The following is a 15,427-nucleotide window of genomic DNA, read 5'->3' as shown; positions in this document are numbered from 1 at the left end:
AGGTGGGTGGGAGTCTGAATCTAAGCTACCCTTCATAACTTTTAGGTGGGCACCGACAAGACGCCCTGGGTCGTTCCTGTAGGGATACCTCACTTAGTTTGAATGGATGTTAAATACAAAGCTGGCCTACTCACTCAGGAATGCAGCCCTTACCAGACAATGTCCAGCTTTTCAGGTGTTTTATAGGTTCCATTAACAGGGAGATTTACAAATCCGATAGAAAGGATCTTCACTCACCAGACCTAGGAAGGTGTCAGTAGGCAGACGTACGGGCATCTGGCAGCCATGCAAGTGTAGAACAATCTGGTGTTTTTTTTTAACCCTTAATAGGAGTTCAAAGCAGGTTTGTTTATAGCTTGGCATACAGGAATTGTGCACCTTAGAAGATTAAAGAACTGTACATGCATTTGCCACATATTTAAAGGAAACTCTATTGTTACAGCCTGTGACAAGGTGCCGAGAATAAATTGAAGCTAGCGTGATTTTTTATGTGCAAAGGCCTACTCACAAGGGAGCAATATTTCTTCTCTTGGTGTGTGGGAGTTTGCGCTATCATGATCAAGAAGACCAACTACGGTACAGGAATGGAGTTGACTAGAGCCAGCATGCAAGCCCAACGGACTGCCATCAAGGCAGCTGAGAGGCTTTCCTAGAGAAAGGAGCTAGGACGCTGAATCATGGCATTCTTAGTGAAAGGAGCTTTGTGAGACCAACTGCTGATGGTCACAAACTGAGTCACTATTGGGCAGTGAGGCTGAGTAGAACTATTCTGGTGCCTTATATGCGGGACAGGAAGGTGTTAGGAGCGATTCCAACTGCCGATGCATTCTGGGAGGCAAAAACTCAAATAGGCATGAAATGATCTGAAAGACCATTAAATACCTGTAATGTGATGGACTGCAAGAGAAAATGTGATTACGACTATTAATGCTGGGAACCCTCACGCATCTGGAAACTAAGAATATTTAATTTCTGTACTCTGGTGGAATAAGACTTCAGCGAGAGAGAGAAAGTCCTTCAAATGTTACATTTTGGGAGAACCAATTTGTTCCCAAAACACCACAGAAACCAAAGGAAGATCATCAACAAAAGGCCTCTGGCACATGGGCACCAGAAAGGGACAGCATCCGCAGCTGGTGCCTAATAAATCAACTCCAAATACACAACTGAAGGGTTAGGCAACCTCTGACTCTCCAGATGTTTTGGAGAACCGCTCCCATCTGCCTTAGCCAGTATAGTCAATGGCAAGAGATCATGGGAGTCAAAGCACAAAACATCTATAGAGCCACAGGTTGCAGACCCCTGAGAGTAAAGAGCCGTATGAAACTGGGGTGCTGTGGGAAAAGAAATTTAAACTCGAAGCCTAACTAAGGCAGAGACTGTTAGAACGATAGAATAGTGCGGTACGACGTGGAAGTATCCCCAAACCTACCAAGAACTTGACTATACTAACCCTACCCTGGCAAGCGTAAGTCACTTTAATACTTGAGCTTTTATTTAAACCTCATTTGTATTTTTTGGCGAAAGCCGTCACAACTCTTAATCCTCCAAGTGAAATAATCATAGATCGTTCGGAAATGGCACCACCCTCTTCTGCAAAAGGAAGGGAAACTAAAGTGACCTCATGAGAAAGGATCTCCTTAAGCATCGGAACGCAGTATGCTCACATCTGGGCAGGAGGCCAGGAATTTTGAAAGTGGCATTACATCAAGGCGATTCCTCCCAGCGCCCAGTGACAAAGGTTTTTAATTTTCCAAAGCAGGCAACCTCTTTAATGATCCATGTAGGCATAGCCTTTCTCTCCCTAGTTATTTATAGGGCCAGGTCTGGTCTTGTAATTATGGAAAAAAACAAATTCCTTTTTATGTACATATTTTCAAACACTTAACCAATACTGCTTGTTTATTTAAATAAGTCTTCAAACAAGTTCCAATTTGAAATATTAATTTTACCTGGAGTGAGAACAGTGTAGCAGAGTGGATTTAGCAGTTCAGATACCAGTTAAGAGTTTACAAAATGGTTACGTTTGGTGGCATATAAGCAGGGCTTGTTGGCCCAGCTTAAATGTCTGTGCTGGCTTAGTAGTACTTAGCCCCTTATTTGCTTGAATAATACGTTTTCCTGTAGCACGCACATTTTTATTTCTATCAATTTGCATTTATAAAACACAATTCGTTCACCAATGAAAGTGCTGCTGAATGGAAGGCTGGGTGCCGGATCTGAGTGAGTGTTCTGTGGTACTAGTTGGGAGTTGACTGGCATGAAAGTTGAATGGTACAGTTGGCTGTTCATATAGAAGATACATCCCTATAATGGGCACATCCCTATATGGGCCAGGAAGATAGGTCAGGGGCAACGTGTCTTGAAAGCAAGAGCAACACAGATTAGAATCCTTGTCACACACTAGAGACTGGTCTACTGTATTAAGCGTGTTCTAAAAGATTAATTAATTGGAGTCTATTGTCCGCTGACAAATTAGGGATCACTGTTTTGCTCATGTAACAATACTAGCTGAACAACTGCATATAATTATTAGATATAACCGCATAGTGTCTACAAAAAAAGCACCTCACCTGAAAGTGTTAACGTAATTGAAAGAGAAAGCTATGGAACACTCAGGCTGCGGGTACATAAAGGAACACAAAGTAAAAATGTTTTAATGCAAATTGTATATTATGCTTCTGATTTTCAGATGGCAAATCTAGTATATGTTTGATAATACCAGTACCTGGAATAATTTAAGGGTGACCTTTATCTGCAATACTGCACACAGTTGCATAATAGCCGGTGAGACACCTATGCTTATGGGCATTCAACTTTTCATATAGGCGCCAGAAGAGCGAGGGATGTTCATTTGCCATATTTGATCCTGGATACATTACACATGCTTTGCTTAGGTCAAAACCGAGTCAAAGAAGAAAGTTTAGAGTCCATCTGTTAACAGATATATCCCTTATATCCATTGCTTTGTACACTTGTTTAAGGGGCAAACATGATCATTATTAAACAAAAACACCACATTTATAGAAATGAAATTAAAATGTTATGTTTGGGCAATATATCTGAAAATGTACAGCATAATGTAAAGAAAATACCATACCCCGATTTTCTGTCGTGACATGAAATCCTCTCTGCTTAGTTTAAGAAAAAAGAGACTGGGAAACACAAACAACAAACACGTTGACGTGGTGGAACCTAAAAGAGAATGCAAAAATTAAAAACGCACCAAGCATACCAAAATGCCTGAGACATGTATCAGATTGTTTTTTCAAACAGCAAACTTACCAATCACTCCAAAAACATTGCTAATGTCTGGCACATAAATAGAAAGCAAAACAATAATTGCATTCAATGCCAGCGTAACAACAATGTGACGGACACAGGAAAAAGGGTAACTTGAAAAAAACATCATCATGAAAGCCTTCCTTGCCTAGAAGCGGAGACACAAAGAAAAATGACTGTAAGAGAACACATGATTTTAGACAACCCTACAAATAAGAAGCAGATCATCATATTTTACTTCCTAAAATAAAATACTCCCAACATAGAAATGGAAACCACAGACACACTAGAGCCTGCTTCCCGCTTCCACCCACACAGCATCAAGCACATGTTTAGATCATTGATTACCGCAGAGCAGTGAAATAAGGAGCACCTCTCATGCCGGATCTAAAACAAAGCGGAACCGTAAAGGTAAAATGTATCTTTTAATATGTTTGGATTACTATGTAAAAAGAAATATAGATTAAAAGAGATCTGTTTTCCACTTAAATATATTTCTAATGGATTGTTTCCTCCCACATATTCCTCATTTTATGATATCTTTGTTTCCAGCTTCAGAATTTGTTTTCTCTCAGCAGAGGTGGCTGTGCGTCGAGATGGCCAACTCAATGTCCCTCGAGGGCTTCCATCTTGGCTGACGTCATCGTCGAGTACATATGCCACGCGCAGCGCCCGTTGGCTTCAGTTGTGTTTTTCTGCGAATGCGATTGCTTCGAGAATTACGGCGCGCTTCAGTTTTCTTCAAAAACTTATCGAAAACGGCCTCGTCTTCAGCTTCGAATACTATGAAGATGGACTTAAAAAAAGCCTAAAATGCAAAACCAAGATGTCCATCATGGACCTGTATAAGATATGCATCTGGTCCCTGGGCGTCAAGCATGTAACCGATGACTGTCGATCCGGTCAGTCGATGACAGGTAAGGCCTTAAAAGAGTGCAAAGCTAAACTTGTGTTGGGTAGGATTGCCCCCATATCCACGTCCACTCCATATAAATTTGGGTCATCCCACGAGTAGAGAGATTCCTCTCCTCACAAAAAAAGATTTTCAAAAACAGTCCCACTCAAAGGAGCAGACACTCCTCGTCGTCATAGAAAAAAATCAAAGAGAATGCATAGAGCACCTTCTTCCTCATCTTCCTCAAATGAAAGCAGCGTAGTCTGCCCGACCAAATCCTCCTCCAAAGAGGAATAGAGGAATGCGAACTCTTTAGGAAGAAAATGTGCAAAATCTTCCAGGATCAGGCCCCATCCTCGAAGCATAAGAAAAGTGGTCATGCAACAGTCGATGACAAGCATGAGGCCAAGGCAAAACCCTGCGTGCCGTCAAGCCCGAGTTATAAGCCTAAGACTACTCGAGAATCTTTGATTACTCGACGAGACAAGAAATCATCGTAAAAACCATTGAGTCGAGGGTCAAGTCCCTCGAAGCACAAGACCAAAGTCAAGCCGTCGACAGAACTGACGCCACTGATGTCGACAGCATCAATGCCGATACAAAAAACATTGACGCCGTCTGTACATTCTTCGATGCTTTACCACAAAAAAGCCAGGAAAAGGTTTTTAAACCTTTACCTCAGAAGGATATTTTTAGATCCTTAACATCTATTTATGAAGGCTATGAAACCTCAGATGATACCCCTCAATGTGGTCGCCAATTGGATACTCCTAGTATAAAAAAATACTAATATACCTGAAATTTTCTTTTCAGAAGAAACCAGGGTTAGGGAGCTACATGACACCCTACTGACGGCTAGTGGGGCAGACACCTCCCCAGAACTAGATTTTGGGAAACCGGACCCTGCTGATCATGCAGATTAATCATACAAAAGCCTAATGTCCAGAGTGGTGGAATTACTGGAATGGAGTAGGCCAGCTCCTTCATTTGAACAAGATGACCTTACTGACGCATTGGACAAAGGTCTTCAATATGACCCTATATTACCATTCCTGCAGTAAACACAAATGTGAAAAAATACAGGCCATCCAGTAGCAACCCTGGCTACCTGTCAATACATCCAACTCCAGAAAGCTTAGTAGTACAGTAGTACATCTGCCTACAAGCAAGCGGCGTACCCCAACCATACCCCCTGATAGGGATGACAAACGCATTGACTCTTGGGCTAAGAAAGTCTTTTCTGCTAGCAGCATGGCTTTAAAGTCTGCTAATTCTACATCTGCCCTTGCAAAATTCACATTCACCCTCTGGGACTGCATAGCGATGGCGGCTGATCACATCCCTGAGGGTGAGGAAAGAGATGGCTTCATGAACCCGATAAGGGAGGACAAGGAGGCCATGTGTGAGTCTCTGCAATCAGGTCTGGACACTGCTGGCAGCGTCAGCAGCGCTATGGCGGCAAGCACTGTCATACACAGATTTGTGTGGTTGAGGAAGTCAGGATTTGCACCTGATGAACAATACAGACTCCTTAACATGACGGCTCCCATTTTTTGGGAAATAAGGCTGACAAAAGCCTTGAAAAGCTGCAAACCTCAAAGGCGGCAGTCAAGTCCTTAAGTGCTGCAGTCAGACAGCCACAGCCTTTTCACCTCGCGGATCATCTTGGAGGGTAGGTCTTTTGCTAATACTCCTCAGTCGGCAGAGCTAGAGGACAGGCTGGTCAGAGAGGACAGAGAAGATTCCCTCGCGCGAGGTGCAAAGCTCGCCCAAGCAGTGGCGTCTTTACCATCAGCCGCCTCAAAACAACTCTGAGGTCTTGACTCATGGCACACCGGTGGGAGGAAGACGGTCACATCATTTGAAAGAATGGCAAGGTATTACTTCGGATGCATGGGCACTGGGAACAGTAGCCCAGGGTTAGTGCCTCCCCTTTATAAAGAGACCCCAGAATCATCCACCGGGAAACCATTCGTTCCAGATCCATTCCTGTTGCAGGAAATGTTGACCCTGATAGAGAAAGGTGCCATAGAACCAGTACCTTTGATGGAGAGGAACAGAGGATGGTATTCTCACTATTTCCTAATCCCAAGAAGGACGGAGGACTGAGACCTAGCTTGGATATGAGATACTTGAACAAGTTCCTCTGGAAGGACAAGTTCAAGATGGTCAGACTTTTTCTCAGATCCTTCAGGCCTTTCAGCTCCAGGGCTGGATGGTATCGTTGGACCTTCAGGATGCATACTTTCATGTACCAATCCATCACAAGCACAGGAAGTACCTAAGGTTTGCCAATGGCGGGTTCTCATTATCAGTTTTGAGTTCTGCCATTCGGGCAGACCTGCTCCCAAGGGTTTTCACCAAGTTAATGGAAGTGGTGCAGCAAGTCTCAGGAGAGGGGGGATTCACGTCTAACCCTACCTGGACAATTAGCTGATCAGGGCACGTTTATCCGAACAGGCCCAGGAACATCTCAGTATCACCTGCCACTCCCTCCACAGACCGGGCTTCTCCCTCAATTACAAGAAGTTCCAAATGATACCATCTCAGAGATTCCAGCTCATTGGAGCAGTCCTGGATGCATCCTTGGGAAAAGCCTCACCACCCGAGTGAGGGCTCGAGCATTCTGCAGATGGTCACCAAGTTTCAGATTGCCCAGCGTCTTCCGGCCTTCGACTTCTTGGGGTTGCTCGACCTCATGGCATCCTACATTTTTCTGGTGCCAGAGGCTCATCTGAGAATGGGATCCCTTCAATGGGCTCTCAGGACACAGTGGTCCCAGTTCTCAGGCAGGATGTCAGACCTCCTTCAGATTCCGAGCAGAGTATCACAGGAACTTCTGTGGTGGGCCTGCAAGGACAACATTCTGAAAACAGTACCGCTTTGGCAACCATGGCCGGAGATTAACAGTAGTGACAGACGCCACACTCGCGGGTTGGGGAGCCCACGCCAACGATCTGACAATCAGTGGTTGTTGGTCTTCATCAGAGTCCAAACTACACATCAACCTTTTGGAGCCGAGTGCAATCAGACTAGCGTGGATGGCCTTTCTGCCCTCTGTACGGGAAAATAATGTCCTGATAATGATGGACAACAAAGTGGCCATGTACTACCTCAACAAGAGAGGAGTTGTAGGGTCACTACCACTGTGCAGAGAAGCAATGCAGCTCTGGTTCTGCGCAAAGAGAGAGAGAGCCTGCAGATGAGGCATTCGAAAGAGGAGTAGGCCTGCGTAGGAATGACAGAGGCAGGAATCCACTCAGGGAAGTTCAGGGCTACACTCCTCCAGAATGATTGGGTCTGGGCACGGAGAGCATCTTGTAGCCGTCAGGGAGGAGAGCGTCAAAGCTTGTGACAGAGCTGGCCGTGAACCATGTCTCGGTGAGACCGAGGACATCTAGGTCAAGTTCCTCCAGGAGGCGGCAGATGTCAGAGGAGGACAGCTGAATGAGAGTTAAGAGTGGCAATATGGAGAAGGTTGCCATCCTTGAAAGACTTCCCGGGAGGGGTACAAATCAGAGGTACACCCTGCGGAGGTGTAGAAGCAGCCCGAGGGGGGGCAGAAGAGGAAGGAGGAGAGGGCAAGGTAGCCAAGGAGGAGACACCCGGGGGAGACGAGAAAGCCGTGGAGGAGAGAAAAGGGACAACAGGAGAAAAAAGGAAATTGATGAGGTGCAGGAAGTGTTTATCAAAAGAGGAGGTTTGTTTGAGGGCCTTGGACCAAGACGGTACCATTCAAGTAAACATTAATGATGACCTTAGAGGACTGGAAGGAGGCCAGGGGGGCCTCCCACAGGGTGCCACAATTAATGGGAGAGGAAGAGAAGGGAGACAGCACAGAGACCATATGTAGAGTCCATAGGGCTGGCATAGGTCTGGCATTACATCACTGATCTGTGTTTCAGCAGGGAGCAGATATTCATTAGGGAGAAGACAAAAGGGCAGCCCCCAGCAGTTAAGAATATAACTTCGCACAGGTCATCAGTCTAGTACCACAAAGGAGACAGAGAAGATGTGGACTGCACAAAAATGATCTTTTCCTAGGGCAGATTTCTAAATGAAGTTTCCATAAATCAAGTAGAGCATCAATGGGGGAGTAGGGGATCCTGGCACCAAAATGAGCATGGATGTATTTGCCATTGGTGTGCTGTTGGCATTAATGAAGAGGACCTGCTTCATCCCCAGCATATATTTGGAAAAGTGAAGTTGGAGAGAGTTGCCTCTTGTCATACTCAGCTATGCTGTAAAGGTCTAAGGACCTGATTCAGCAAGATGTGCTCTTCAACATCTCAGATTTGTACAGGGTACTTTATACTAGATTCACAAAGCCAAAACTGGAACAAATCTGGAGCATGTATGAGAGCGAATAGTTGTTAATCACATTTACACTTCCGCATCTCAAAGATGCTCCAGGTATCTCCATATATGCTCCAGTTGAAACCTTGTAAATAGGACCATAAATGGCTCTGATATCCCCAATTATAAATTGAAGAGTCTAGCATTATAATGAGGATTGTACTCCATACTATCTGTAACGCCAACCGTGTGATATTTTGCTTTATTGCACCTTTGCTTGCCCTAGTTTTTGCATTCAAAGGTCTTATTCTTTCTGGTGTGTATTGCATTAATTGTGCGGTCCCCTGATGCTTTCCACCTCCTGATGTTTAGGATTTTCTGATTGTTTGTCTTTCTTGGTGTGTTTCCCTTTCCAACGCTTTGCCAATCCAGTTACCAACTATCCAGACATGGTGTACAATTGAACATTTTTGCTGATTTCAATGTTTTCCCCATCATGCCAGTTTGGTGTTTTGCCAATCTGATGTTTAGCATATTCTGAAATTTTGTTAATCTAAAAGCGTTGCAATATTTAATCCAGGTTATGTATGTGTTCTTGCAAGAAAAGAGATTGGAAACCTAATTTTCTTGACAGACTCGGTCTAAATCCGCACCCAACAGTAGTTCTATGTATACAGTTGAACCTTTGCATTATTATATGTTTTCTTCTAGCACTCTATACATATGTATTTTCCCCGACTTGGTGTACAGACGACCCAGGAGCCGGAAGTGCTCAGCCGAACGGGGGCTGGAAAGAAAAAAGTTGATGCACTTATGTGGAGGGCCAATAACGGAAATAGAAAAGGGGCCATACTGCAACAGAAAAAAGATAAGTTAAAACAGCTAAGTGTGGGGAAGAAGTGAGATTTGCTGTAAGCAGGAAAGAAGTGTCAGGGATACAGGTGGATCAGGGAGCACATTTGGGGATAGGAAGCAGGAGGAGACACACAGACTGGGTTTTGATTGGTTGCAACAATGTATGCATATTTTTAATTTGCATTTGTTTATTGTGATACAGTTCATCTTGTGAACTTATCACAAGTTTCAAAAACAGTTATTTTAAAACATCATATATTATCAAAATAACACATACAAGTTCAATGATACATCAATTATTTAAAAGGCAGAGGAAACAATTCCATTAAAAATGCAAAGCCGCAAATCATTAAGTCTTATCCACTAGAATTATTTGCCAAGGCATTTCAAGACAAGAGTCAGAAGTTGTTTATGAGGGAGCCAAAGAAATGAGGACGCTGAATAGTTAGCACCTGACAATCAAGGAGCAACTGCAATAAGGTTTCAACTGGATTGGAATCTCCACATCTATGACAGGTCCTTAGTTCTCTCAGTGACGAGTCATCAGATGTCACTTCTCCCCGAGGGGGAGCCCCTTTCCATGAGGCCAGGTAGGTGTGGCCACTACCCGATAGTCCCCCTGGCGGTGGTACGAGGCAGAAGGATCTCATGGGTTGGAACTCCCTGCTCCGCCCGCCACCCCCGAGGAGAAGGATGAACACCTGGGTAGAATTGGGAACAATATCCTCAACCTTACCTTCCCAAACCCTTTGCCATCTTTTAGCCAACCTTTACCCTGTGCCCGCCCGCTTCCTGGTTCTCCCTCTGCCCGCCTCCCGAGTCCTGATTGGACCATTTAAAAAAAAAAAAAAAAAAAAAAAACAGAGGCTGCAGCGAGGCTCGGCACCAGCTGCTTCCCACCATATCCAGCTACCCCCAGACCAAGGTAAGGAGTCTCCTGACCCATACCTCCCAAAAGCCCAATTTTAAAAAAAATGGCGCTTACAAGCACCATTGCGCACTCTGCGCGTGTTGTGTCCCCCTGTGCCCGCCCGCTTCCTGGTTGTCACTGCCCACCCCCAACCCGCCCACTGCATCCGGATTGGTCCACATTCCACTTATCAAGGACATCTCAGGGCAGCCCTCTGCCCGGCAGCCCCTGTGGCTAAGGGCCCCAAGGCAAAGGGCGGCTCCAACATTGGCGGCTCCAAGATGTGTCTGCTGGTGTCCGCAGGCGACGCCAAGGAAGCCAGCAGCTAACAGACACCAACAAAAACTGAGTGTGGCATGGGTGGGGAGCAGAGCAATTACTCGGCTCCAGAAAACTACTGCCACTCTATCTTACCTCCCAATAACATAGAGTGCCATAATATTAGCATGTCCACACTTAGATGGAATTGTAAATACTAGCATGTCCACACTGGGATATAATTGAAATATTAGCATGTCCACACTTACTGTGAATATTAGCATGTCCACACTTAGATAGAATTGTAAATATTAGCATGTCCACACTTAGAGAGAATTCTGAACATTAGCCTGCGCCTCATCTAGATAGGACTTTGATTGAAGGAAAGCATGCCCGCGCCTAGATGAAACTTGAATGTTAACATGTGCCACACTTAGAACTGTGAACACCAGCCGGCGCAGCATCTAGACAGGATTGTGAAGGCCAACAAGTGCCACACTTAGACAAAACTGTGAATGTTAGCATGTTAAAGGTCAGGTAGCCCACTAACTAATATAACCTCAAACTCTGCATACCTATCCGACCCAAAAACTCACACAACCATCTCTCGCACCACAAGCCGCACGCACTTCACAACACTGCAACAACACATAAGCCGGAGCAACAGCACACGTGGACTGACACCGATCCAATACCTGCACCAAAGCTCAGCACCCGGTGTATACCGAGTTGAAGCTGCCAACAGAACACCACTCCTCTCACTATCCTACTCCCTCTTCACCTTACTAACCCATCCCACCTTATCATTTGCAGATCCGCCAGACCGCCTGGGGACCAATTCCGTTGGCGACGGTGCGCGGTACAAATACCTTTAACATTTAACATTTACTTGCTGACACTTCAATTTGCTATTTTGGTATTATACCAGTTACTGACACTAGCACCGAGACAAAGAAGAATACCTGGTTGGCAGGTACTGACACAGAAAGGATGCACAGATGCAGGAAGAGCACTTCCATGTACTCAGAGGAGCATTCTAGCCTTCCAGGAAGAAACATACTTGCACATACTTTAAAAACCAAAGCAGGACTTGACACAATGCCAAGCTGTTACCGGAGCAACAGCGTTCATCAAAGCTGTTTGCCGCAGGAGATTTGAAGCAAAAACAAAGAGGTGATGGCTGGAAGGTTTAGAATTAATCTTAACCACTGGCAATGCTCTGGGCAACCCTCCAGACCACCGTTCTTCGCCTGCCAAGCCATTACAGAAGGGAAAGACCATATGCAAATCAGGCTTGGCCCCACCCCAAAAGGGGCAGTCCAGCCCGAACTGCTAGGCCACATCCATTCTGCACGAGACCACAAGCATCCCCAAACATGTTTCGCCCTTGTTGGGGCTCATCAGTGAGGAGTAGCTTGGGTCTCTAGGCCCAGCAGGCACGGGACCCACGTCTGGGCATACCCGTCCCACTCGGGGTGACATAGCAAAAACAAAGAGGTGATGGCTGGAAGGTTTAGAATTAATCTTAACCACTGGCAATGCTCTGGGCAACCCTCCAGACCACCGTTCTTCGCCTGCCAAGCCATTACAGAAGGGAAAGACCATATGCAAATCAGGCTTGGCCCCACCCCAAAAGGGGCAGTCCAGCCCTTTTGGGGTGGGGCCAAGCCTGATTTGCATATGGTCTTTCCCCTTCTGTAATGGCTTGGCAGGCGAAGAACGATGGTCTGGAGGGTTGCCCCGAGCAATGCCAGTGGTTAAGATTCAGTCTAAACCTTCCAGCCATCACCTCTTTGTTTTTGCAGTAGATTTGAAGAGCTGAAGACTGGGACGCCGCCGGAGAAGACGCATCTCGAGAAGGTCTGACACAAGACCCTGCAAGAAGCTGGTGAGGAAGTAGCACAGCATCCAGGAGGAGGCAGACCGAGCAGTCCATAACAGGTGCAGAAACTGCATGGAGCCAAAGGCTGCAGAGTTGCTGCAGTGACGTAGAATCCGTTGGAAGATGCCGAAGAGTGAAACTAGAACAGTGCAGACCCCAGGAAAGACCAGAGCCTGACGAGAAGTGCCCAGAAGGTACGGGAGAGAGCAGGCTGACTGCTGGGGGAATGAGAGGGTCCTGGCAACCACATAACAGTGCATGGGGATACAGGGGCATGCATCAGTCTCCTAATTTAAAAGCAGTGTGACTTTTACATCCTAGGATGTCTTCCTTGCGTTGGTTGTAGCCCCTAGGTCAATAACCATCAGAAAAGGGTTGAGGACTCCAACGAGAGAAAACAAGTTAAAGATATGAGTCATCTTCCTAGTGGCCATACTTGGCAGGGTAGTGAACCAAGTGGGCCAAGTCAAAGAAGAGCTGAAACCAGAATTGGGTGTTATAGGTGTGAAGCCTAATGGAAAGTCATTCCCCCTGATTGTGATGAACTGAGAGTAAGGTGCAAGGAAAAGGGAGTCATTCTCCTGGTAACCAGAAACTGCAGTAAAGTCCGAGAAGGCCTGGGGAAGGGAGTCATTCCCACAGGCTGGTGTAAGGAACAGAACATTGAGAAACCTGAAGGTGTTTCACCCACTAGTCCCCAGGGATATGTCATCCAGATGGCCAGGACACGGATCCACGTACCTGGGGGTAGACCAGTGCCAGAGGATCACCTTGAGAGGTGGTCTTCGGGGAGTGGAAGTGGGACACCAAATGGCGAGACATGGTAGGGACTCAACCCCCCACCCCCTTTCCGACATGAACGCTTTCCCACGGACAACTTACTGTGAGCAAAAACGGACTGACACCCGAGCAATATACCTGACATGTCCCAATACAATGGTCAGGTAGGCCAGGCAATTACTGATCATTTCACAAACCTGACTTCCATCACACTTCCCCACATGGATAAAAGGCAGAGTACGAAAGCACCGGAGCGATGCAAAGCACACAAGGAAGCAGCAGTTCCAAGATAGCAGTTTAATACAAGGTGGAAGACAGCAAGACCGAAGTGGATTGCAAGGAGGGAAGTACCCTTGAACTTTCCACCGAAAGACAGCATCTTTTATGAGCCTTCGAGAACAGGAAACGGAAGCATTGTGTGTCGGAGGTACCCAGGGCTCTCCCGCGTCAATAGTCAAGGCAGAGATGAGCGTTTGCCGCAGTTCTACTGTCCTTGGCTCCTACAACAAAGCAGGTCCAGTAAACTCAGCACAGCCGGTGAGTTGGGGAGACTGATACCAGACCTGTCTGTGCGGAAACCAAGGTTGCAAGCAGCAACATTGTATAAAGAAGATTGTTACAACAGCAGATGAGTAAATGAACTTTGAAGCCAAGATACAATACCGTAGACAGAGTGGTCCGGCATCACGTGGGTGCTCGTTCGAAAGTCTCTGTTAGGTATCCAACCAAAAGGGTGTGAACGTTAAAAGAAAGAGAATTGTGAAATTGAAGTGGTCCTGCAATGGGTCAAGCCAAACCCTGTGCACATATGAAGGTATCCGATACTTGATGTAAAATTGACATTGGTCCGAGCCCGGCTGAGTGAGACTAATTGTGTTGAAGGGATGCGAGCCCGGCTGAGGGGGATCCAGGGTGAACCGTGAGTCACCCGGAAAAGAATAACCTACGAACATTGTGTGATAAAGTGAAAGGTGAAAGACAGGCTCTAGCACGGCAGAGGGAAGCCTGTGCACAACTTTATGCTAAAAGGATCTGAGCCCAGCTGAGGGTGGTCCAGGATGGAGAGTGACTCACCCGATGTGAATATGGAAAATAACTTGTTGTTTATTTGGTTGCATCAGGCCCTTTGAGTGAAGAGACTTTGAGAAGCGAAGAGACTTACGCCCAGAAGGCCCTGATGCTGATGACTGAACTGTGACCTTCTGCTGGAGAAGCCAGAGACTGTGCTATGCTCGAGTAAACCGCCTGTCCCCATGCTGAAAACATAGGGAAGGGAGGCCAATCTGACATATCATTTTTGAACACTTCTTTCTTTTTCATAACATTATTCCCCACACTATTTGGTTTTAGAGGTAAGGATTGGCAATAGGTTTTTTAGTATTGGCCCTTTTATTTTGACAAGACACCACTAGGACTGTGTTATTATTTGATGGTCATAGCTTGCTCCCATCTGTAGATTTAGATTTACATAGGGGTTTATCACCCCCTTGATAAAGTTCAATAAATACCCTTGAGCTGTGGTCACTTGTATCTGTCTTATTTTGATACCAATCATTCCTAACATATGGTGTCGGGGGTGGGATGTGACTCAATTGAAACAAATTGGGGAACCCTGGAATTCCAGAAGCTTGGTCATAGAGCCTCAGACCCCTCTGTTGCCATGAAAGAATCAATAGGCTTTGATATCTAGCAACAGAGAGGCTACTATCCCTCCTGGGAAGAAGGAATGATTCTCACAGACTTAGTTTTGATACCCTCTCCTGGGTGTTATATAAGAATGGCCCCAAAATCTGGCCTTGAAGTTTGGTGTAGATGTTCTATCAGGCTTCATGAATCCCCACTTCCGGGGGGGGGGGGGGGCAATCATAAAGGTTCTCTTACAGAACCATGGTGAAATCCCATTTGAAGTACATTGTGGGGACAGAATTGCACAAGGAATTCTTGAATTGGCTCTATTTCCTTGTTTTAAAGAGAGTGAACCAGAAGAAACGGAGAGCGGTACCTTAGGCTTTGGGGAAGCTGATGAACCTTCTACCACTGAAGAGAAAAGGGAAGAAGAGCGTACCATCTTTCCCGACCTGGCCTTCGCCCAGTGAAATGGTTGAGCCCTCGCTGAGGCTTTCTTACAAGCAATTCCCGAAGGAGAGGGTGTAGAGAAGGGAAGTCCTTTTTTCTTCTTAAAGCAAGGATTGCTATATAGAAAAGAAACATCCACAGAAGGCTTAAGTAAAACTCAGTTAGTAATCCCCAAAACCCACCGGACGATCGT

The 15,427-nt window shown here is 45.8% G+C and overlaps 1 protein-coding gene across 1 annotated transcript in view; it reads right to left on the bottom strand.

Moving 5' to 3' along the window:
- Window positions 1–15,427, bottom strand: part of SLC38A6 (solute carrier family 38 member 6) — a 490,235-nt gene that overhangs the window by 64,410 nt on the left and 410,398 nt on the right. The window contains exons 14-15 of the mRNA XM_069638925.1: window positions 3,286–3,430; window positions 3,101–3,195 (exon numbers count right to left, since the gene is read on the bottom strand). Of these exons, the coding sequence (XP_069495026.1) occupies window positions 3,101–3,195; window positions 3,286–3,430 (240 nt within the window). The remainder of the gene's footprint in view (window positions 1–3,100; window positions 3,196–3,285; window positions 3,431–15,427) is intronic.

Source organism: Ambystoma mexicanum, chromosome 14 (assembly GCF_040938575.1).
Source record: "Ambystoma mexicanum isolate Mex_15411 chromosome 14, UKY_AmexF1_1, whole genome shotgun sequence".
NCBI lineage: Eukaryota > Metazoa > Chordata > Amphibia > Caudata > Ambystomatidae > Ambystoma > Ambystoma mexicanum.
Note: the sequence above shows the minus strand (reverse complement) of the source record. Positions and strands in the feature narration are given on the sequence as shown.